Consider the following 22,726-nt stretch of genomic DNA (forward strand, 5'->3'; position numbering starts at 1 on the left):
AAACAATATTTATGTTTCTTGGGGAAGGAAGCATCACTACAGGAAACTTATTTTCAGTGTAGTTTGTAAATCAATCAGTTAGCGTCTCATCATTTATAAATGCACACAGCTATGCCTTTATGAACACAGCCTAGTTGCCTGTCAAAATCAAGCATGGGCACATCAGCTCTGAAACAGGAACTCTGCCTCTCCTCTCCATAAGTTTAAAAATGCCAGGCTCACCACACCCCACAAAACCCAAATGCAAACACCACTCCAAAGCATCCGCCAAAAAAGTAACCCACCACTTTATCAAGAAAAAAAATAAGCTGCTCAAATTATTGAAATTAAGGTGTCTGCCATGACAGAGTAGCCTATAAACACTGAGAAAATGGATTTCTTGTCGTGTATTAGACCGCAGGCCACACTACGCAAATTAGTTTGGGAAGTGTGAGAATTTAATATTCTTCTCCTTGCCAGCAGACCAAAACCAAGTCTTAATGATGACGAAAACATGGATTCAGAGCACAATCCTGGGATTTTTTTTTTTCTCCTTTGCAACCACACTCCTCCCTCCCAGCTACCTCCTGCAACAGCTTGCAGGAATGAAGTCCTCAGGCCATCAGTCAGCAACGGACTGCGGCATTTACTGGGAACTAAGATGACATGCGGTTTTTCCACAAGTCAAAAGGGTAGCTCTCATCTGGTTCCTTTTCCGGGATATTGAATTCTATGATGCCACAAGCAGCAGTTAAGCTGACACTAGTAAAACATCATCAGAAAGACATCCGAATCACTGCTTAGTTTTTTAGAAACGTAGAATAAAATTTCTATGATGCTGAATCAAATACATTGTACATACAGCATCTATGTTTTAGTGGAAAATATATTAGGTTAATGTCGGGGAAATTAACACAAGGCTACATTGATTGGAATTAAGTGCAGTGTGTAGAAAAAAGTGTGAGATGGTGTTTTACATACGCCTCTTGATATTCCACTCACTGGCTCAGTTTGACATCTGGAAGAAGAAATAAAAGTGATCAGAACTTAAAAGAAAGCCCTTGTGCCCAACATACAGCAGTGACAACAGATTACAGAACTTGAACATCAAAACGTGATGTGCTGATAGTCTAGTGCATGTGGAAACGTATTCATATACATAAACGGCTCTCTCTTGGTACCTTCAGTGCAACTAAAAAAACCCCCAGAAGCCCATTTCTACTTTGTCAGAAAATTACTCTAAGACTTACAGAAATAGAACACCAAAGTGCCTCAGATATTTTGTCTCTGCTACGAAAGTATCAAAAATATGAAGTCTGTACTACAGTTTTGTGTCTTAAACATGGTGACTAAAAATAGTAGTAGAAATGTCACCTGAAGGCAGTGCCTAGGATTTTCTGCGATTTAGGAGTCCTGTAGGGAAATAAAAAAAAAAAAAAAGGGACTTAATTGCCAGAATTTGCTTTAAGATAACCTTGAAAATGCTACAGTATTTGGGGAAATATTTATTACATCTGGGAACTCGCTGAGATTCCACATACTCATTGATCTGTATCTGTATGTAGATCATCATGAATGAGACATGCAGCCATCGATGTAGTTAACAAATTATTCCAGCATCATCCCAAGTGTCCCATCAGCAGAGCTGGCAACCCTTGGTCTTTCCCTTCTAGCTAGTATGCAAAAACACCAGATTTGGGGCATAAGGATACCTGCCATATGCCACCCCCCCTGCCCCAAATGCAAAGAATAGACGGATTCGCAGAAACACTGAGAATCAGACTCTTCTGAGATGGGAACAAATTCTAAGTTTACACTCCAGTGCGTACCTGTCTTCACTCTAAAAGCAAGACAAGCAAACACGTGTAACAAGGAATCTCTCCACGTAGAGGAAACAGCATCGAAAACTTGGCGCTCAGAAAAAACAACCCCAAGATCAAACCAAATAGAATCATTCTTAACAGTTACCGTTGTTGGAGTTTGAACCCCATGTCCCAGCAGGCCGAAAAGCATAAGTTTACTTTGGGACAGGAACAATAAAATCTACCCCATTACAACAAAAAGTAACAGCAGCTTTAACCAGAAAGATACAATCTGAGTGCCTCTGGAAATGAACATCAATTAGAAAAGGTAACACACCCAAACCACTAACACAGAACACAGTGCTTTATGGATACCTACAGAACGTATGTTTTGCTGGTAGCTTTAACTGCTCCGACAGGGATTCTTCTCACAATTACTGATGAGTTCTTAGGAATCAGGGCATTAGCCTCTGTGTATTCTGAAAACAACATAAATGCAGAAAAAAACATTAGTCAATTCATAAGAATGTATATGAATATGTAATTACACAGCGCGGCAGAGAGGGAAGCCCTTTGCAGATAGAAAAGCCAGATTTCAGATGTAACGGTGCATTTTTATCGTCTCAGCACACTAGCAGTACATTCCAAGAAATCTTCAGGTTTGAGAACCAAACGCAAGCAGCACAATCTTTTCCAGTTTTTTTTGAGAGAGCGTGAATGCCAACAGCAAAATGCTCCCAAAGGTCACTAAAGGAGAGTCTGCTAGCGCATGAGGTTCTGTCCTGATCTAGCTTAAGTGGCTTTTGCTTCTGTTAGGCTACAAAACCAAGGGATCTTTGGAGAAAAACAAAGCACAGCCAAGTCTCACCTGTGTAAAGCAGATCTGAAGTCAGACAAGCTTGCCCTGCAACAAAACAGGCCCTTAGCTAAAGCATGAAATCTCTGCGCCGTTGCTTTCATAGCTGTTCACTAAAAGCGATTCGGCCACGCTACTGGTGCTCAAGGCCGACAGAACACAGAAGACAGCCTCCCACCTCTGTCTATGGCTTGCAGCTTAAGACTGCAGACTTAAGACTTAAGGGATGTGGTACCAGTGGCTTTAATACATTTCTATTTCCTTTGCCTCGATTAATTGAATTCATTTTGGTTGATGGCACCTTAATAAAGGTGAAGTCAAACAACGCAGACTAAAAAGTTAACTTTCTTTTTCTTCTTTTAATAGGAAAGGATTAAAGCTGGAGCACTATTCCTGAAGTGCCTGGAAATTTTTGTTTGCTTGATTTGAATTTAACAGATGCCAGCTTAGTCTAGCAGCTCTCGGACAAAACTGGCATCTCCCAGCAGGAACCTTTTCCTCCTGGGCAGCAATATCCCCGAGCAGAGACATGGCAACAAATCTTTCTATTTCTGAAAAGTCACACCCCAAGGCCTGTAATCACATTCAAACCTGTCAAGACAGCAAGAAATATCATACTAAGTACCACGAAACCATTATCATCTCTGAGAATCAAGCACCACTTTTTAGGTTTAAAAGAATTTGTATAGATTCAAGACCGCTTGCCTTGGAAAAGGAAAGGAATGTGAAGAGGCCACTTTAAACTGGTCACTACAGGGGCTGTCAAAGCTAACGCCGCTTTCCTTCAAGATTCGTTTCTCACCCTCCTGGCCCCCACTTCCCTGCGAGCACTTCACGGGCTGTAATGGGCTGTCACCGACACCAGACTTAAACACGACTGTTTGGTTTGGGAGAGATCTTTGCTCTTGATATACTTCTTCTACACTGACAGACATGAGAATGATTTCTAAACCAACACATTGACACTGGCAATAAAAATGATACTGTTTTTATCAGTCCCAAAAGCTTGCTGGGATTTCTGAAGGCTGAAGACAGCAGATGATTCATTTTGCCAGCTGACACTAGCCTGTGCTTCAGAGGAACCGCCTTGGCAGTAAAGATCTACTGGCCACCCAAAAGCCCCATCCACCTTCGCACCAGAGGGGAGAGCACTAAAGACCTGCAAAATCGGCTGGGACTGTAGACACTTACCTCTTGTCCTGTGGTGATGTCCATCGCCATGTAAACAGTTCCTGACGCCCTAGAAGCAAAACAGCAGCAAAGAAAGGAGCACTTTAGTCCCTAGGAGTGAAAGCAAGCCCAGACAGGAGATCGTTGCTGCCTGTAGGGTTTAAAAAACACCTTTGTTCACCCACTTCTTCAGGCAGCAGCGCACAGCGCAGCAGCCCACCAGCCCTCTGCCACGCAGGGTATCCAAGAGAAAACTTATGCCCAACGTGAAGAACAAGGGATGTCCAACATGAGGAAAGGATCCACACACAGCTTTCTCCAGCATAGCAAAGCAAGGAAACTATTCTCCAGCCATCCTACAAGGTCACAGCTAGAGCAGGTTAAGGCATGTTGTGCTCCAAACACGGGATCCTTAGACAGCTTCTTTAGGTGTCAAGAGCCATCAGCAGCTGCTTCTGTTAGGTGCACCGGACACGTGAAGGACTCTTCATGGTATCTGTATTTTCCTCCTGTGGCAGACACGGGTTGTGTTGTAGAGCCACCAGAAAGAAATGGTGCTCTCATCTGCGGACTAGGCAGTGTGGCGTTTTGTTTGCCATCTGCCTCTTGTTAAAAGAGGTTCTTCCCCTGTAATGATGTGAAGGGCCTGAAAGGCCACGGTCAGAGGAAACCCCTTTGGGTTTAAAGTAACTGCAGGCTTGTAAACCCCATTAGTGTTCCTTCTGAGCTAAGCACAGGTTTACACTGCCATCATGTCAAAGCTGACGTCTGCACGGACAGTGAGGCAACGGAGAGCCAGCGAGGGAATTCTGAGAAGTGGGAACACCCATCCGGCAAGTGTCCCACTGACTGACAATGCCAAAATCAGTTTGCTCCTTTTCACCTGATCCCCTGGCTTGTTTGTGTACCTGCAGGCTGAAATATGTCTGAAGCACTGCTATCCAACAGGCACCAGGGACGATTTTTTTCTGGAGGATTTTTCCCCATCACTACAAATTGACCTGCAGCATGACAGTCACGAGCTGGTGATGGCAGCACGCTCACTGCTCTGTAAGAAGGGCGTGCCATCTTCAGGCTGCACTAAAAGCTGGAGGAAATCAGTTCAGAGACCCTTTCAGGCCAGATATTAGCCACTTCTCTTCCCACCAGCTGCTGAGGCACCTTTGTACAAGCTCACTCCTAGGATGGGCAAAACAAAAGACGGTGAGGGCGATGGTCATACTGTCACGGTCACACGTGCGTCACACGCATGTTTCTTCTGGCTCTCACTTCTTCAGTCGACACATATCTTGTGAGAGCCTGGCACAGCTCTAAGTGTCCACTGACATTTTACAAATGACAATGAGAACCAAAACTTCGGGTACAACGCAAGCGGCAATCCCAGAAAGGGTTTTTATACAACGAATGGAGCAGAAACACCTTCCCACAAGTGCCCCACCAAACAAGAAGTGTCTACGATAAAGCCTGCCAGAGAAAGAGCGTGAGTGCGTCTGGCTTTCTGCAGCATCTATCAGTTCTAGGTCAGCAACGTGCTACCCTGACTCCAAACCTCACAAGCAGTCACGGTTTCTTTACAAACACTAAGGTCACCTGCCTTAACAGGCAGGAAAACATCTCCCGATGTCAGTGAACAGCTTCTGTCAGACACTGACAGCAGCATGATCCTGGTGCTACACAATGGCGCTGGCCCTCCCGGAACTACGACACAGCCACGGAAACTTTGACCGAGCAGGGAGTCTGTCTGTATTTAAAACGCAAGTCAGGTACCTAGTTTTGATGCCATTTCTTCTTGCCTCCTCACATCGGAACCATTTCAAATCAATCCTAGTTACAGTAAGCATGGTTGGGCTTCAAAGGGAAATAGCCTGATGGGTTTTTTTCTGTAAACTCCTAAAACCTGCAGGATCCACAAGTGGTCTGCCATCAGGCAGATGATGCATGTTCTCATCAAGTACTTTGTGCTTTAACTCTCTGTTTATTACTGAATTTTTGTTCTTTTCTGCCTCTGCTAGAAAAGAGAGCTTATTATTTAATCTCTGCGTTCTGTTGCTAAACTATGTGGTTATAATCCAGATCACTGAATATCTTTTTAGAGCAAAATATTCGAAAGAAATGGTATTGAGAACTGGTATCTATCTCACAACTAGCAGGTGCTAAGTGGCTCTTTTAGGCAACAAAGTTTTTTCGCCATTCTTTAGCGTGGCCAGATTATTTTGCGACATACAAAAAACTATTCCCCCTTCTCCCCCTAAGAACATAAGCAAATAGGGGCCACACACTTGAGGGACAGTAGACCTTGCCGGTCCTGCTCCTTGCTGCAGACAAGACATTGGCTCCACCAGGTTGTCTTTGGCCGTGCCTTCCGACCGCACTTATAAATTTGATCGGTACTGAGAGACAGGAGAATCTAAATCCAGGGTTGTCTGAACATGTCTGGAGCTTGCCTGACTTCACTCTTGATATTACACCAGCAAAATACCTGGCCCATTTTTCGTGTCAGTAACTGTGGTCGGACTTACCCTTGGCCAATTTGCTCCAATTCAGTATATTTCTTCTTAGGATCTCCCATGCTCACAACGCTCCCTGAAAGAAACAAAATTAAAGATGCTCACTGCAAACTGGAGATACCAACTTCCAGCAGGTCAGAAATGCAGCTCCACTGTCTGGGCTTGTCAGTCGTTTGTAGCCACTTGGGTAACAACAACAACAACAACTTCGTCATACAGGCAGCTCCACAGCACAGACAGCCTCCACAAAGACGGATTTTCTACAGTCCTTTGGAGAGTTACCTTGACAGCAAACTAAGAGCATGGAGAAACATTCACAGCAGACAGGTATGTCCTGGTTTCAGCCAGGATAGAGCTGGTTTTCCTCACAGAAGCTAGTGTGAGACTGTGTTTTGGATTTGGGATGAGGAACTGTTGATAACGTGCTGATGTTTTGGGTTGTTGCTGAGCCGTCAAGGACAGTCCAGCTTCTTGTGCTGGCCGGCCAGCAAGCAGGCTGGGGGTGCACGGGGAGCTGGGAGGGGACACAGCCGGGACAGCTGACCCAGACTGGCCAAAGAGATATTCCCTACCATCCGACGTCATGCCCAGTACATAAACTGGAGTTGGCCGGGGGGGCGGAAATCGCTGCTCGGGGACGGGCTGTCGATCATGGGGTGGTGAGCAATTTCTGTATTGGGCCTCACTTGTTCTTGTACATTCCTTTGTTGGTATTATCATTATTGTTCCCTTCTTTCTTTCTGTCCTATTAAACCGTGTTTATCTCAACCCACGAGGTTTTTCCTAATTCTCTCCCCCGTCCCACTGCGGGAGGGGAGTGAGCGAGCGGCTGCGTGGTGCTTAGTTGCCGGCTGGGGCTAAACCACGACAGTCCTTTTTGGCGCCCAACGTGGGGCCCGAGGCTTGAGATAATAACGGTTGCAGGTCACAATATCAGTTTATTTGATTTGCATCATGCTCTCGTCTTTGCTGTACATGTTAAGGATCGGTGTTGGTTTCTGCGGGCTGCTGTACTCTGCAATGATTAGTAATGTCTCGCCTGTGAATTTTGTTTTTAGAGCACTGACCTTGAGCTTAATGTGGTATCATCTGAGCTCTGTACTAAAGCCGTTACTGTATTTTGGCTACAGTTTTGTGGAGACGATTAGCAATTATACTTCTGCCTCTGAAAGGTTTTTTATGGAGGAAATGCAGAATGGTACCTTTGCTACCCTCTATCATAACATTTCCTCCTTCATCACAATAATTTTTCAGTATTTTGAACACCCTTGGCTGGTTAAAATACCTCTATTGCTACTTCTGGGGAACATTGTTTCGGTTTTGTCTAAGGTTGGCAAGCAATTTAAGAATATCACCCGGAGATTTGCCCCAAGGCTGGATAGTTATGAAAGGCAGGGCGTGTGGAACAGCATGGGCAGATGCCTGGGGCGGTGGGCACCTCCGGTGTTTTGGAGCTTCACTCCCGAACAAGTGCAGAATCCTGATAAACTAGCAGAATATCTGGAAGAAGTATGCTGTCAGCCTGGCACCTCCAAGGAGACACAAATCATTGCCATGTGCTGGGGCCTGGCCCATGCCTACCGAACCCTATTTAACACTGTGCAAAGGGGAGAGAGGCTCTCTGGGTCTGATGGCAATGTGGCAGGCACTGTGACTACTCCAACCCCTGTGGCAGGCACTTTCACTACTCCAACTCCCACGGCGGGCACTGTAGCTACTCAGACTGTTGCAGCTGAACCAGAGAACCAGCCCATCCCGGTATCAGTTGCCCCTGTACAAAAGAAGAAATCTTGGAAGCGGAAGTCAGCTCGTTTAGTAAGGGAGGAGGAAGATTCTGCTAAGAAGGAGCCAGAGGAAGAGAGTGAGGAGGCAGAGTGCTCTGAAGCAGGGCCATCACAAGCACGGAAGAGGGAAGAGAGCGAGTCATCACTTGAAGAGGAGGAAGAGGAAGAACTTATAAAAGAGACGGTAACTACCCGATCTCTATCCCTGAGTGAATTGCGAGATATGCGAAAGGATTTCAGCCGTCGTCCAGGTGAGCACATTGTCACCTGGCTGCTCCGATGCTGGGATAATGGGGCCAGTAGCCTGGAATTAGAGGGTAGGGAAGCCAAGCAGCTGGGATCCCTTTCTAGGGAAGGGGGCATTGACAAAGCAATTGGAAAAGGTGCACAAGTCCTCAGCCTCTGGAGACGACTCCTGTCGGGTGTGAAGGAAAGGTATCCCTTCAAGGAAGATGTTCTATGTCACCCAGGCAAGTGGACCACCATGGAGAAAGGTATCCAGTACCTGAGGGAGCTAGCGGTGCTGGAAGTGATTTATGGTGACTTGGACAATGGACAATCATCCAAAGATCCAGATGAAGTCAATTGCACGCAACCTATGTGGCGGAAGTTTGTACGGAGTGCACCATCATCATATGCCAACTCATTAGCAGTAATGGCCTGGAAGGACGGAGAGAGACCAACGGTGGATGAATTGGCTGGCCAACTCCGGCAATACGAAGAAAGTCTCTCTTCCTCCCTACGGGCCTGCGTCTCTGCTATAGAGAAACTGTCCCGAGAGTTCCGGCAATTCAAAGAGGATATGCCCTACCCTCCACCCATACGGACCAGTGTCTCAGCCATTAGGAGTAAGCGCTCTTCTGTTCAAGAGAGAAGATACAGAGGATACACACCACGAGCCACCCTGTGGTTTCAATTGCGTGACTACGGAGAGGACATGAGGAGGTGGGATGGAAAACCTACCTCGACCCTAGAGGCACGAGTACGCGAGCTGCAAGGAAAAACAATTACAAAAGGGGGTTCAGGTTCCTCGAGGAAAATCGTCGCTCCACTTTCCAGTGGGCAGCTTCCCAGAAAGAATAGAAGAGCTGATCTCACCTCTGATCCTCTTGAAGGGACTTCTGATTCCTATTTACAAGAAGTGGGTAATGACTACTATGAGCAGGATTAGAGGGGCCCTGCCTCCAGCCAGGCGGAGGAGAGGGACAACCGAGTTTATTGGACTGTGTGGATTAGATGGCCTGGCACATCAGACCCACAGGAATATAAGGCTTTAGTGGACACCGGTGCACAATGTACCCTGATGCCATCAAGCCATATAGGGGCAGAACCCATCTGTATTTCCGGAGTGACAGGGGGATCCCAACAGCTGACTGTGCTGGAGGCCGAAGTGAGCCTAACTGGGAATGAGTGGCAGAAGCACCCCATTGTGACTGGCCCGGAGGCTCCATGCATCCTGGGCATAGACTACCTCAGCAGAGGGTATTTCAAGGACCCAAAAGGGTACCGGTGGGCTTTTGGTATAGCTGCCTTGGAGACAGAAGAAATTAAACAGCTGTCCACCTTGCCTGGTCTCTCAGAGGACCCTTCTGTGGTGGGGTTGCTCAGGGTCAAAGAACAACAGGTGCCGATCGCTACCACAACAGTGCACCGGTGGCAATATCACACCAACAGAGACTCCCTGATCCCCATCCATGAGTTGATTCGTCGGCTGGAGAGCCAAGGAGTGATCAGCAAGACTCGCTCACCCTTTAACAGCCCCATATGGCCAGTGTGAAAGTCTAATGGAGAGTGGAGACTGACAGTAGACTATCGTGGCCTGAATGAAGTCACGCCGCCATTGAGCGCTGCCGTGCCGGACATGCTAGAACTTCAATATGAACTGGAGTCAAAGGCAGCCAAGTGGTACGCCACCATTGATATTGCTAACGCATTTTTCTCAATCCCTTTGGTGGCAGAGTGCAGGCCACAGTTTGCTTTCACTTGGAGGGGTGTCCAATACACCTGGAATCGACTTCCCCAGGGGTGGAAACACAGCCCTACCATTTGCCATGGGCTGATACAAACTGCACTGGAACAGGGTGAAGCTCCAGAGCATCTGCAATACATTGATGACATCATCGTATGGGGCAACACAGCAGAAGAAGTTTTCGAGAAAGGGAAGAAAATAATTCAAGTCCTTCTGAAAGCTGGTTTTGCTATAAAACAAAGTAAAGTCAAGGGACCTGCACAAGAGATCCAGTTTTTAGGAATAAAATGGCAAGATGGACGTCAACAGATCCCAACGGATGTGATCAACAAAATAACAGCTATGTCTCCACCAACTAGCAAAAAAGAAACACAAGCATTTCTGGGTGTTGTGGGTTTCTGGAGAATGCATATTCCAAATTACAGTCTGATTGTAAGCCCTCTTTATCAAGTGACCCGGAAGAAGAACGATTTTAAACGGGGCCCTGAGCAACGACAAGCCTTCGAACAAATCAAACAGGAGATAGTTCATGCCGTAGCCCTCGGGCCAGTCCGGGCAGGACAAGATGTTAAAAATGTGCTCTACACGGCAGCCGGGGAGAATGGCCCTACCTGGAGTCTCTGGCAGAAGGCACCAGGAGAGACTCGAGGTCGACCTCTAGGGTTTTGGAGTCGAGGATATAGGGGATCTGAGTTCCGCTATACTCCAACTGAAAAGGAGATATTGGCGGCATATGAAGGAGTTCGAGCTGCCTCAGAAGTGGTTGGTACTGAAGCACAGCTCCTCCTGGCACCCCGACTGCCGGTGCTGGGCTGGATGTTCAAAGGGAGGGTCCCCTCTACGCATCATGCGACTGATGCTACGTGGAGTAAGTGGGTCGCGCTTATTACACAGCGGGCTCGAATAGGAAATCTTAATCGCCCGGGAATCTTGGAAGTGATCATGGACTGGCCAGAAGGCAAAGATTTTGGAATATCACCGGAAGAGGAGGTGGCGCGTGCTGAAGAGGCTCCACCATATAATGAACTGCCAGAGAATGAAAGGCAATATGCCCTGTTTACTGATGGGTCCTGTCGTATTGTAGGCAAACATCGAAGGTGGAAAGCTGCTGTATGGAGCCCTATACGACGAGTTGCAGAAGTGGCTGAAGGACAAGGTGAATCAAGTCAGTTTGCGGAGGTGAAAGCCATCCAGCTGGCTTTAGATATTGTTGAACGAGAAAAATGGCCAGTACTCTATCTTTATACTGACTCATGGATGGTGGCAAATGCTCTATGGGGGTGGCTGCAGCAATGGAAGCAGAGCAACTGGCAACGCAGAGGCAAGCCCATCTGGGCTGCTGAATTGTGGCAAGATATTGCTGCCCGACTAGAGAATCTCGTCATAAAAGGACGTCACGTAGATGCTCACGTACCCAAGAGTCGGGCCACCGAAGAACATCAAAACAACCATCAGGTGGATCAGGCTGCTAAGATTGAAGTGGCTCGGGTGGATCTGGACTGGCAACATAAGGGTGAATTATTTATAGCTCGGTGGGCCCATGACACCTCAGGCCATCAGGGAAGAGATGCAACATATAGATGGGCTCGGGATCGAGGGGTAGACCTGACCATGGATGCTGTTGCACAGGTTATCCATGAATGTGAAACGTGTGCTGCGATCAAACAAGCCAAGCGGTTAAAGCCCCTCTGGTATGAAGGACGATGGTTGAAATATAAATATGGGGAGGCCTGGCAGATTGACTATATCACACTTCCACAAACTCGCCAAGGCAAGCGCTATGTGCTTACCATGGTGGAAGCAACCACCGGATGGCTGGAAACATACCCTGTGCCCCATGCCACCGCCCGGAACACTATCCTGGGCCTTGAAAAGCAAGTCTTATGGCGACATGGCACCCCCGAAAGAATTGAGTCAGACAATGGGACTCATTTCCGAAACAACCTCATAGACGCCTGGGCCAAAGAGCACGGCATTGAGTGGGTGTATCATATCCCCTATCATGCACCAGCTTCCGGAAAAATTGAACGATACAACGGACTGTTAAAGACTACACTGAGAGCAATGGGTGACGGGACATTCAAACATTGGGATAAACATTTAGCCAAAGCCACCTGGTTAGTCAACACTAGGGGATCTACTAATAGAGCCGGCCCTGCCCAATCAAAACTTCTACGTACTGTAGAAGGGGATAAAGTCCCTGTGGTGCATGTGAGAAACATGCTGGGGAAGAGAGTCTGGGTTACTCCTGCATTAGGAAAAGGCAAACCCGTTCGTGGGATTGCCTTTGCCCAGGGACCTGGGTGCACTTGGTGGGTAATGCGGAAGGATGGGGAAGTCCGATGTGTACCTCAAGGAGACTTGATTTTGGGTGAAAACAGTCAATGATTTGAATTGTATTATGTTAATTGTTCAGTATGACATTACTACTATGGTTGCTATCTACCATATCAATGGTATTATAGTAAGAATCACCCAGACTGATGAAGAAACCAAGCAACGTGCAGCAGTGATGAAACCAGAACTGGCTTCAGCAGCTTGCGCCCAACAAATCCCTCGAGATCGACATCTTCGACCTGCAGATCATGGACATGGACCGTGCCAGATGACAATCCAACACCACATACCATCTCCCCTGCCCTGAGAGACTGCTATGATGGATGAAGCCCAGAGTCATGGACTGACTGAACTCCATAGACATTTTAAAGTGATGGCCCATGGACTAAGAGAGTGATATCTGTGTGTATATATTAAAAGACAGGAAGAGTAATAATGAATAATTGGAATGTATTGAAAAGTATAGGACCTGGGCATGAGGTAAATGGTATGGAATAAGGGGTGGATACTGTCCTGGTTTCAGCCAGGATAGAGCTGGTTTTCCTCACAGAAGCTAGTGTGAGACTGTGTTTTGGATTTGGGATGAGGAACTGTTGATAATGTGCTGATGTTTTGGGTTGTTGCTGAGCCGTCAAGGACAGTCCAGCTTCTTGTGCTGGCCGGCCAGCAAGCAGGCTGGGGGTGCACGGGGAGCTGGGAGGGGACACAGCCGGGACAGCTGACCCAGGCTGGCCAAAGAGATATTCCCTACCATCCGACGTCATGCCCAGTACATAAACTGGAGTTGGCCGGGGGGGCGGAAATCGCTGCTCGGGGACGGGCTGTCGATCACGGGGTGGTGAGCAATTTCTGTATTGGGCCTCACTTGTTCTTGTACATTCCTTTGTTGGTATTATCATTATTGTTCCCTTCTTTCTTTCTGTCCTATTAAACTGTGTTTATCTCAACCCACGAGGTTTTTCCTAATTCTCTCCCCCGTCCCACTGCGGGAGGGGAGTGAGCGAGCGGCTGCGTGGTGCTTAGTTGCTGGCTGGGGCTAAACCACGACAAGGTATTAGAAAAGAACAAGCACCAATGCAAGTGTTTGTTGTCGAGAAACACTAGCGAGCGCTGGAACAACAGAGCCTTTATTTCCTTAGGAATAAATACTCTGTGTGATTCAACAGAAGGTTTAATACTACCAAAGATTACATGCACCTTGGGTTCTGGAATCAATTTTGATGAACAGGTGCCATTTTCAGAACAGGAAAAATACTGCAGAGTGTTTCCAGGAGGGGATCTTCTCAACCTTTCAGGGGGGTTGGACTGGACGACCTTTAAAGATCCCTTCCAACCCAAACTAGTCTATGATTCAAAGAGGTGGAGAAGGAAAAACCTGCACTGGCCTGCAGACAGAGAGAGACAGAAAAAAAGAAGCACAGGGAACAGGAAAGAGGGGCAAGAGGGAAAGTAAAGGGAGAGGGAGATGAGAGAGAAAGAGAAAGACTTGGAGAAAAGAGAAAGGGGAGGTAGGGAGCAGAGCACGGTAATAGAGGGAAACAGAACCAAAAAAAAAAAAAGTTACACAGAGGGAAAGGGGAGCGGGCAGGGAGGGACTGGGACACAGAAGAGGGGTGACATGACCCCATGGACCCAGCACTCACCGGAGTTCCTGCCCTCTGCACTGCCAGGCCAGTTAGAGAATTCAGGCACTTCTGTCTCTGTCTGCCCTTTCCTCCCTTCCTCTGCTGTAGCTCCACTCACTTGACTGTCCACCTAAGAGAACACATTGGTGCCTTACAGCTCCGACAACATGAGGCTGCCTAGATGCACAGCCACGCACCCGCACGCACGCACGCACGCACGCACCCACACCAACCCCCCCCCACCCCCCCCCGCCAACACACACTACGTGGCCGTACTGCACTTTTCCTTATTTATACAGACCCCGCGGTGCACATTGGAGATCTGGTCTGCTGAGAACTACTGAGAGGGACCCTTCCTCACCTGGAGAGGCCGGCTGTCTCTTGTCTGCAGCTGGAGGCAGCAGCTGCTGGGATCCTCTTCATCTCATTCTCCAGCTGCTTCACCTTCTGCTGAGCTCTTCAGCTTCAGCTTCAGCCACGGCAGCTCCTCTCCAGAGGCACTAAGTGTCCATCTGCCCCTCTGCATCCACGTCACCAGGAGAGCAAGGCCAGAGACAGCCCACGCAAACCCGAGCCAGATGCAGGCTGAGAGGCCCCGGCCCTCAGGGCAGCCTCGCTGCAGCTGGAGCAGAGAGACTGGGCCTCCAAGACCAAGATGGCCGCCTGGCAGCCCCGAGCCCAGGACTACAGCTCCCGGCATGCCCTGGGGCACGCCCTCCTGCTGCCTGAGCCTGCATCCCGCCCCCCAGCCAGGCCCCGCCCGCCCACAGCCTCATGGCCGTCTGCCTGGGGTTGCCCAGGCCCGGGCCCGGGCCCAGGCCCAGGCCCAGGAGGAGCAGGGAAGAGGAGGAGAGGGGCACAGAGGGGCAGAGAGGGGTGACAGAGGGATGTAGATGAGGACAGGGGGATGGAGAAGGACAGAACAGCGATGGCCTCCAGGCTTTGTCCTCATTTTAGGCCCGCTGGTTAAAGACTCACCCATGGAGCGATGTCTCAGGACCACTTCATGGCCAGTGGCGCTGCTTTCTGGATCCCCTGGTGGTGATGGGCAGAGGGCCAGGTTGTCAAGTCCCAAGGCCAGGTGCATATGTGGGATGTCAGGGTCACCCCTGCCTGGTTTTTCCCGGCGAAGCCCCAGCTGGTGCCGTCCCTGTGCTGCAGCCCTAGGGCTAAGGCTCCAGGAGCCGGGCATTTCTGCGGGCACTGCATCCTGCCGGGCCCTGCTGCCGGCTGCCCTGGGCTTCGCCCCGTTGCCTCCAGCTCTGCTTTCAGCCAGCACCGAGGGCACCGCAGATTGGCTTGCCCGCTCCCCACAGCCGTCCTGACCCACGTCTGCAGCTCGTATGTGGTGTCCACGTCACACGGCTGATTTGGGGGTGGCAAGTCTCTCTTGTGGCACCCTGGGAATGAGGGCAAAGCAAACCCATCCCTCCCTTTCGATCTTTGCCCACAGACTGAGCAAGTGGAGATGTACCCTGTGCTGGAGAGTGCCCTGCAGGGAGGAGACAGCTGCTTGCAGAGCAGTGCTGAGACCTGCCTGACAGCAAAGGTGGCCACAGAGCGGCCCAGGTGAGCTGGTTGTCTTGGAGGCTATGAAAGCAGCCTTCCTCCACCCCTGGTTTTGGTGAGATACGGAGCAGCACAGAGATGTTTCTCTGGGATCCAGGAGGGCTTCCCAGTGCCCCTGTGAGGGATCCTGCTCCCAGAAGGCGCCTCCCCATAGAGCAAAGGCCATATCCAGCCACCTGGCACTGGGTACGTCTGCCCTGAGGAGTGTCTCCAGGAGGATGGGGTCATCTGCCTGGTGGCTCTGACACAGCAAAGATGAGCTGAAGCCCCGTGGCTGTGGCTGTCTGGTTCAATGTCTCTGAGTGCCTCAGCCTTTCTCCCTGGGAGTGTTTAACCTGGGCCCGTTATTGGGGTGTGACGGATGATGTAAAGATGGATGCTGGTGACATCCCTGTGGCTCTAGTCCTGCTCCCACTTCCAAGTTGTGATGTCTGAAATCCGGGGCCACCTGAAGGTCCCGGCAGAGATTTCCAGAGAGTTTGTGTTCATTTTGTTGACATCCTAGAGCTACAATGGGCGAGGGTTATGGGAAGCTAGGGCTACAGTTTGCTAGGTTGATGGGGTGGCAGGGTTATGGCATGCCAGAGTTTCAGCGAGGTAGGATTAAAGCGTGTTCTTGCTATGGACAGAATCTGGGTTTGTTGCCCTGGGTTCCTGGGGTTAGGTTATTTCTGCCTTGCGTTGTGTTCTGTGTAGCCTTTTTTTGTGGAGAGTCCTTTTTCAGCTTGTCTTTTTAGTGGTTGGACAGGCACCTTTGGTTTGTGTACGATGTTTCTTCTGGTTGACTTTTTTGCTGCTCTGGTGGATTGTACTGTGTTTTGTGTCTTGTAAGCCACTTTTCTGGTCTAATATGTCTACAGCAGGTTGGGCAGTTTCTTGTACTAGAGTTACCAGGGTTCTCTTCCATCTGCAGTTTCTTTGAAGGCATCTCTTTAAGCCACTTGTCTGTTTTGTGAGGGGCAGTGGACTTAACGGGAGAGCTTTTCTTCCTCAGTAGTGCCTCAGAGGATTACCCGTCATTTTTGGTGGGTTTGTCTGCTTTTTATTGGCTGTACTTGATTTAAAAAGCTTATTGTAGCTCTTTGGATTTCTGTCATTAAAGGAAGTCTCTGGGCTTTCTGCCCAGGAGTGAGATGTCCAGAATGTTGTCCTTGTTCTGGGGAGGCAGGGTAAAAACGGTGTGGCCGTCACAGGCACGGCTGTCCTGGGCTGTGAGCTGTGCAAATGCTTGCAGGAAGCTCTGGGAACGCTTTTTACCTGTGCCAAAGTGTTCCTGCTGCTACCCCAAGAGTGACCCACCGGAGCCCTGACATCTGGAGACAGTGGAAGGTAGAGCTGCCTCCGGTGTGACAGGAGGCTGCCACGCTTTGGAGCAGGTGCTTTTGCTGACTTTTAGACTTCATGTGGTTCTCATGCTCATGGACAACCCCATCTCTGTTGATAGTCCTTCATAAATTCGAAGGATGCCGTGAAGTACATGAACTCTGCCCCTCCACTCCGCTGTGGCAAGACCCCAGCTGGAGTACTGTGTCAGGACCCTGCACTTGGCCATGCTGAACCTTAGAGTTTCACACGAGCCCATTCCTCGAGCTTATCCAGGTCCCTCTGGACGGCATCCCATCGCTCAGGCGTGTCAACCGCACCACTCAGCACAGTCCACAGTCCATCAAATCTCTCTCTCTCCAACTTAGAGAGAAGGCTGTTGTGGGGGACTGTCTCAAAGGCCTTACAGAACTCTGGATAGACGACGTCGGTTGCTCTTCCCTTGCCCACTAATGTGGTCGCTGCATCACAGAAGGCCAGTAGGTTGGTCAGGCAGGACTTGTCCTAGGTGAAGCCGTGCTGACTGTCTCGAATCGCCTCCCTGTCGGGAGGTAAGTTGACATCTCACTGCGAAAGAGGCAGTGTCAGGCCCCAAAATGAGTCAGACCCACGTTCAAAAATCAGGTGGTCAAGCAGCAGCCTTAAAAACTTCCACCTTGTGGAATACTCCTGAAATGAATTCTCTTTCTGCTTTTGTCCCCTAAATGGCATTGAAACTGTGACTTTTCTTCTCTTGCTTGTTTTTACAACTAAAGCAGACAGTAGATGGAGCAATCATGACCATTTTTCCGGAGAAGCATTAGTGGCCAAAGGTCATGTTTACTTTTGTTTCTTTGCATCCTTGCTCCTTCACGCTGTTCAGATTGGGGTACAGGGTATACTTGTTTTGTGCGTTTTATGAGTTATTCTTGGATCCTTTGAGCAACAGGTTATGGACCCTGAGGATTTTTTTGTGGTGTTTTGTGATAGAGGGGAATTTTCAAGGATTTCTTGCATTAGCTGTAGAGAAGATGTGGTGGGCTGACCTTGGCTAGACGCCAGGTGCCCACCAAAGCTGCTCTGTCACTCCCCCTCCTCAGCTGGACAGGGGAGAGAAAATATAAGGACAAGCCTGTGGCTCGAGATAAGGACAGGGAGAGATCATTCAGCAATTCCCATCACGGGCAAAACAGACTCAACTTGGGGAAATTTGTTTAAGTTCTTGCCAATCAAAATCAGAGTAGGATAATGGGAAATATGATGAAATCTTAAAACACCTTCCTGGCACCCCTCCCTTCGTCCTGGGCTGTCACGGATGGATAATTTAGGCTGCTTAAAGAATCACTGCCGAAGATACCAGAAAGCGAATGATTTTAATCTAGATTTGTAAAAAGCGCGAATTAACAGAAGTTGCTGGCAAGGTCCACTCTATTCCATATTCAACGTGGAAAAGCTATGCAGAGAGAAGCCAGATTACAATTAAACTCGAATGATTTACGTGTCTATCGGATCGAGTTAATGTGTATCTTGAGGAGAGAAACTAGGGGAGACCCTCCTCTTGAGACACGAGGCTCAGAGTGGACCGAAATCCACCCCTAGTCCTGGACTTGGTCAACGGTTTATGACTAAGGTTAGGTAAGGAAAGTAAAGGAATGCCCTCCCGTTGAGTCACGAGGTTCAGGGTGGACCCCCATGCTTTCTAAAGTCCTTTTCAGAGGGGAGTCTAGGTGCGACTGAATCCACTCCTAGTCCCAGACTTGGTCAACGGTTTACATGACTAAAGGGATAGAGTATCAAGGATTCTGGTGTAGTGATATAGTCCATGATTTTGTGCTTCCTGTCACTTAAAGATGGCAATTTATCCAATACAAAATAGCAGCAATCACATTCACTAACAATGCCGAGATAAGTCACAGTATCAAATCATATAAAACTTAGCAGCATAATCCACTGAAACTTACTACGAGAATTCTTTTTCAAAATATTTGTTCTGCAGTCTTTTTCTTTATTCTTTTCTAACAAGAGCTTCCATGAACTTGTGATACCTGTTTGGATAGGTACACAGTTCCACTAACAAGCTGAAAATAGCACCTGCCAGACACCCACAACACGGTGTTTTTCCTGCTGCCCAGCCCAGCCCAGGGTTACGGCAGTGGTTGGTTTAGTACTGCAGGGTCCCATGGGGATCCCTGTCTGGGGGCTGGTTAAGCTCAGCAGTGTGAGCAGGAGGGTACGCTTTCTCATCTCACGTCCCTTCTTCCAGTCAGTTACGAGGGAGTCCCAGAGTCCTCTGGGCATATTCTTCTGGACTGAAGGGTTCTTTTGTAGTGGAGACCCACCATAGAGAAACAGAAGGAAAGCTTCCTCTTACGCTATAGGTTTGAGTGAGATGAAACTACAAAACGTTAACCAGGTCCTGAAAGCGTACGGCCCTTGGCTTGGAGTCCGGACAATCCAGTTCCTCTAACCCTTGCAGGCTGGCACAGCAGGGCAGGATCACGTCAGGCTACGTGAGACTGTGTCGGCATCCTCAGGCAGGCTCCAGCCTGGGCCCCAGCCACAGGGTGCCACTCTCCAGAAACAGGCTGCTCCAGCACGGGCCTGCCACGGGGTCACGGCCTCCTTCGGGCATCCCCCTGCCCCGGCGTGGGGTCCTCCCCAGGCTGCAGGTGGACATCTGCTCCAGCGTGGAGCTGCATGGCTGCAGGGGCACAGCCTGTCTCACCATGGTCTTCACCAGGGGCTGCAGGGGAACCTCTGCTGTGGCGCCTGGAGCACCTCCTGCCCCTCCTTCCGCACTGACCTTGGTGTCTGCAGAGCTCTTTTCACATGTTCTCCTCTCTCCGGCTGCAAATGCCACGTGCCGGTTTTGTCCCCTTCTGAAATATGTTATCCCAGAGGTGCTGCCCCCGTCGCTGCCTGGCTTGGCCTTGGCCAGTGGTGGGTCCGTCTTGGAGCCAGCGGGCACGGGCTCTATGGGACACAGGGGAAGCTTCTAGCAGCTTCTCACAGAAGCCACCCCTGCAGCCCTGCTGCCACAACCTTGCCACGTAAACCCCATGCAGAGGACGAGGTTGCTGTGCATAAACTCACAAACCAACCAAGAACGGCTGCCATTGTGATGTAACAGGAACGGTGTCACAGAGGGCGAGAAGGCAGGCATAAGTGTCCCGAGCAATCTCCATAGCAGGCTCACTCCAGGAAGATCCTCGTGGTGTGGGCATTCCCGTCCAAGAGCCTGCAGATGTGATGGGGAAGTCCTTTATCCTCCTGGATGCCTAGAGTCTGCAAAATTGTGACGAATCGTTGCAAAAATGAGAGAGCAAGTTTGTGCTGCAGTTCGCGTTTTCTTTTCTTTGGCTTTTTCTGTATTGTATTTGCCAGACAGACCCTGGCTGGCCACACATGTAGCAAGTAAGTGGAGGTTTTTACTACTAGTTGGCTTCTGTATCGATGTGTTCTTTGGCTGTTCCTTAATAACGGAGTTGATTTTTGAACAAAAATTGCAGTAAGATACCATGACTTTGGTAAAGCTTCTGTCAACAGCTTCAGCTAATAAGGGGGTGTCTCTATCCCACCGGGTGTGGACAGCTTTTGGAGAGATTTACCTGCAGTGGTTCAGTTCCCCATGCCTGGTAGTGTGTGGCAGTGGGGTCTGCAATTTCCTCAGTTTGCTGGTTCAACCAGTGCAACTGCTAAAATGTGGACTGGGAGAGCTTCTGTGAGAGAGAAACTGTGAGGTTAATCTCCAGAATTTATTACTGTTTCTCTTCTTTTGAGGGAAAGCATCTTTTTTTTTTTAACTTGCATAATGAAGAGGTTTGACTGTCTAAGTTGACACTTAATGTGTGCTAAAAAAGCAATTAGTTTTGTGGTGAAATGCAAAATTCAAAACACTTTGTGTACGCTCCTGAACTCAGGAGCTGTGACTGTGGTTTGTCAGAATAGAACTGCCACAGCTAAGGTGGAATTTTGGCAAGCTTTAATGGGGGAACAGAAGCATTGACAGTTAAAGACCAATCTGCATTTTCTTGAATAAGTTTCCAATTCTTTTAGTTACTGGCAAAACAGGGCAAAAAAGAGACACAAGAAAGTGTAGAATTTTCTCTTGTCCTGTTACCCTCCTCTCTGTGTAAAATAGCTGTTGCTCCTGGAGGGATGTTGTGAAAGAAACATGTCGTCTCTTTGGATTTCCTTGTTCTGTGGGTTTCCCCACAAAAGGCATTTTTATAACAGCGTCTGGTTAATTTTCCTTTGCGCATTGCAGGTAAAATCGCCCGTGGATACGTAGAAGTCCATCCTTCGGTGAGTGTGAAAGTAACCTTTAGCTTTCCTAGCATTTAAGAATGGTGGAGCAAGCTGTGAGATTTGCCTTTTGTGACAGAGTGCCAGCCTTGCAGGCTGAAGGAAAGTCAACCGTAGCGTCTTTGCAGCAGCAGCAAAGGTTGGGGTTAAATAGGAGGGTTCTTAAACCCTTGTATTTAACCACATTCAAATAAGTAGATACCTGTTAGCTTAATTAACTGTTACCATGACTGTAGATACAATGCCAAAGCAATGAACCAGCAACTAGATGTGACTTCTAGCGATATATCCAAGCATGACATTTTGTAAAATTGGACTTTGACTAAGCATGGGCATGGATAAGTTGTTTTCAGCAAGAATGAAAAACGTCAAGACAACTTAACAAAACAGCAGGGTCATTTGTAACCTTTAAATTGTGCTGTGCCACGTGTAACTTAGCACCGGGGCCTGTAGGACTACAGGCATGTCCAGATTGGTTCCTGAAGCTGTCTGAGCAGACCCAAGTGGTGTGTAATTGTCAAAGCTCCCAAGTGCCAAAGTGGTGACTGTCGCTCATGCTCCCGTCTGTCCACAGGGCACAAAACCAGCATGTGAACCCCCACCAGCTCTGCCTGTTTCTGAAGAAGCGGATGACGGTCATGAGGAGGAGGAAGAAGGCATTGAACCTCCCCCTGTTCCCGCACCCTGGCCTGAACATACAAAACCAGTAAGTCCCAGCGCTGCATAGCACTGTATTTGGGGTAATTCAGAGCTGCATGTTTCTGGTCAGACGGCACTTGTGGGTGAAGACTCTGCGGGCCGCAGTCCTACCATGACAGTGCTTCACCCAGGCCACTGACACCCCGACAATCGGGTTTGAACTTTCCCATTTAGTCATGAGTTTCCTGTGATTCTGATAGGGTCCGTGAATTTATCTTAGTAGCAGAGAAGAGATAGCGTTGTGTCTTTTACCGCTACTGCTGTAACAGTGAGCAGCTTTGCCCAAAGTGTGTAGGCTCTCTGTCATCAGTGGAGAGAGCGGTCGTCAGGCACAGTTCACACCCTTGCAGGTGACTTGCAGGAGAAACTGTCCCCTGGAGGTCCCTGTCCCTGTGCACAGCCTGTACATGTAGAAAAGCGAGCAGCTCTAGACCATACTCAGTGAGGAACACAGTGTGCCAGTGTGACAGAGTGCCACCCTTGTAGGCTGAAGGAAAATCAACCGTAGTGTCTTTGCAACAGGCTGTATTCTACCTTACTAGTTCAGCACTTTTAAACAGATGAAAATCTGCTTTTGCAGAGAGAAGCTTGCCTATCTATAAGGTTAAGATGACTCCTCAACGGGAGGCTGGCCTGAAATAAGATGACATTGCTTATGTTTTAGCTGCACAATTTAGCACTGTCAGACCAAGCGTAGGGCCCAGTGGGAAACATAGTTCTAGGCATTTGACATGACAGGAGGGCAATTATTCCCTGCTTTATTTTTCCCTTAATCACCTTCTATCCCCAGGTAAGCAAAGTGCTAGCGATGCATGGAAAACC

General features: G+C 48.7%; 2 protein-coding genes across 2 annotated transcripts in view; one reads left to right on the plus strand and one right to left on the minus strand.

Moving 5' to 3' along the window:
• Window positions 1-22,726, minus strand: part of LOC309416447 (E3 ubiquitin-protein ligase RBBP6-like) — a gene marked incomplete at its 3' end in the record, with an annotated part of 134,771 nt that overhangs the window by 11,742 nt on the left and 100,303 nt on the right. Inside the window, 3 exon segments of the mRNA XM_082015995.1 lie at window positions 961-997; window positions 1,354-1,392; window positions 2,161-2,260. Of these exon segments, the coding sequence (XP_081872121.1) occupies window positions 961-997; window positions 1,354-1,392; window positions 2,161-2,260 (176 nt within the window).
• LOC309416423 (serine/threonine-protein kinase PAK 3-like) overlaps window positions 16,111-22,726 on the plus strand; it is a gene marked incomplete at its 5' end in the record, with an annotated part of 30,802 nt that continues 24,186 nt past the window's right edge. Inside the window, 2 exons of the mRNA XM_082015974.1 lie at window positions 16,111-16,195; window positions 21,168-21,205. Of these exons, the coding sequence (XP_081872100.1) occupies window positions 16,111-16,195; window positions 21,168-21,205 (123 nt within the window). The remainder of the gene's footprint in view (window positions 16,196-21,167; window positions 21,206-22,726) is intronic.

The sequence above is a fragment of the Phaethon aethereus genome (genome assembly GCF_964289735.1).
Source record: "Phaethon aethereus genome assembly, contig: HAP1_SCAFFOLD_108, whole genome shotgun sequence".
Taxonomy (NCBI): domain Eukaryota; kingdom Metazoa; phylum Chordata; class Aves; order Phaethontiformes; family Phaethontidae; genus Phaethon; species Phaethon aethereus.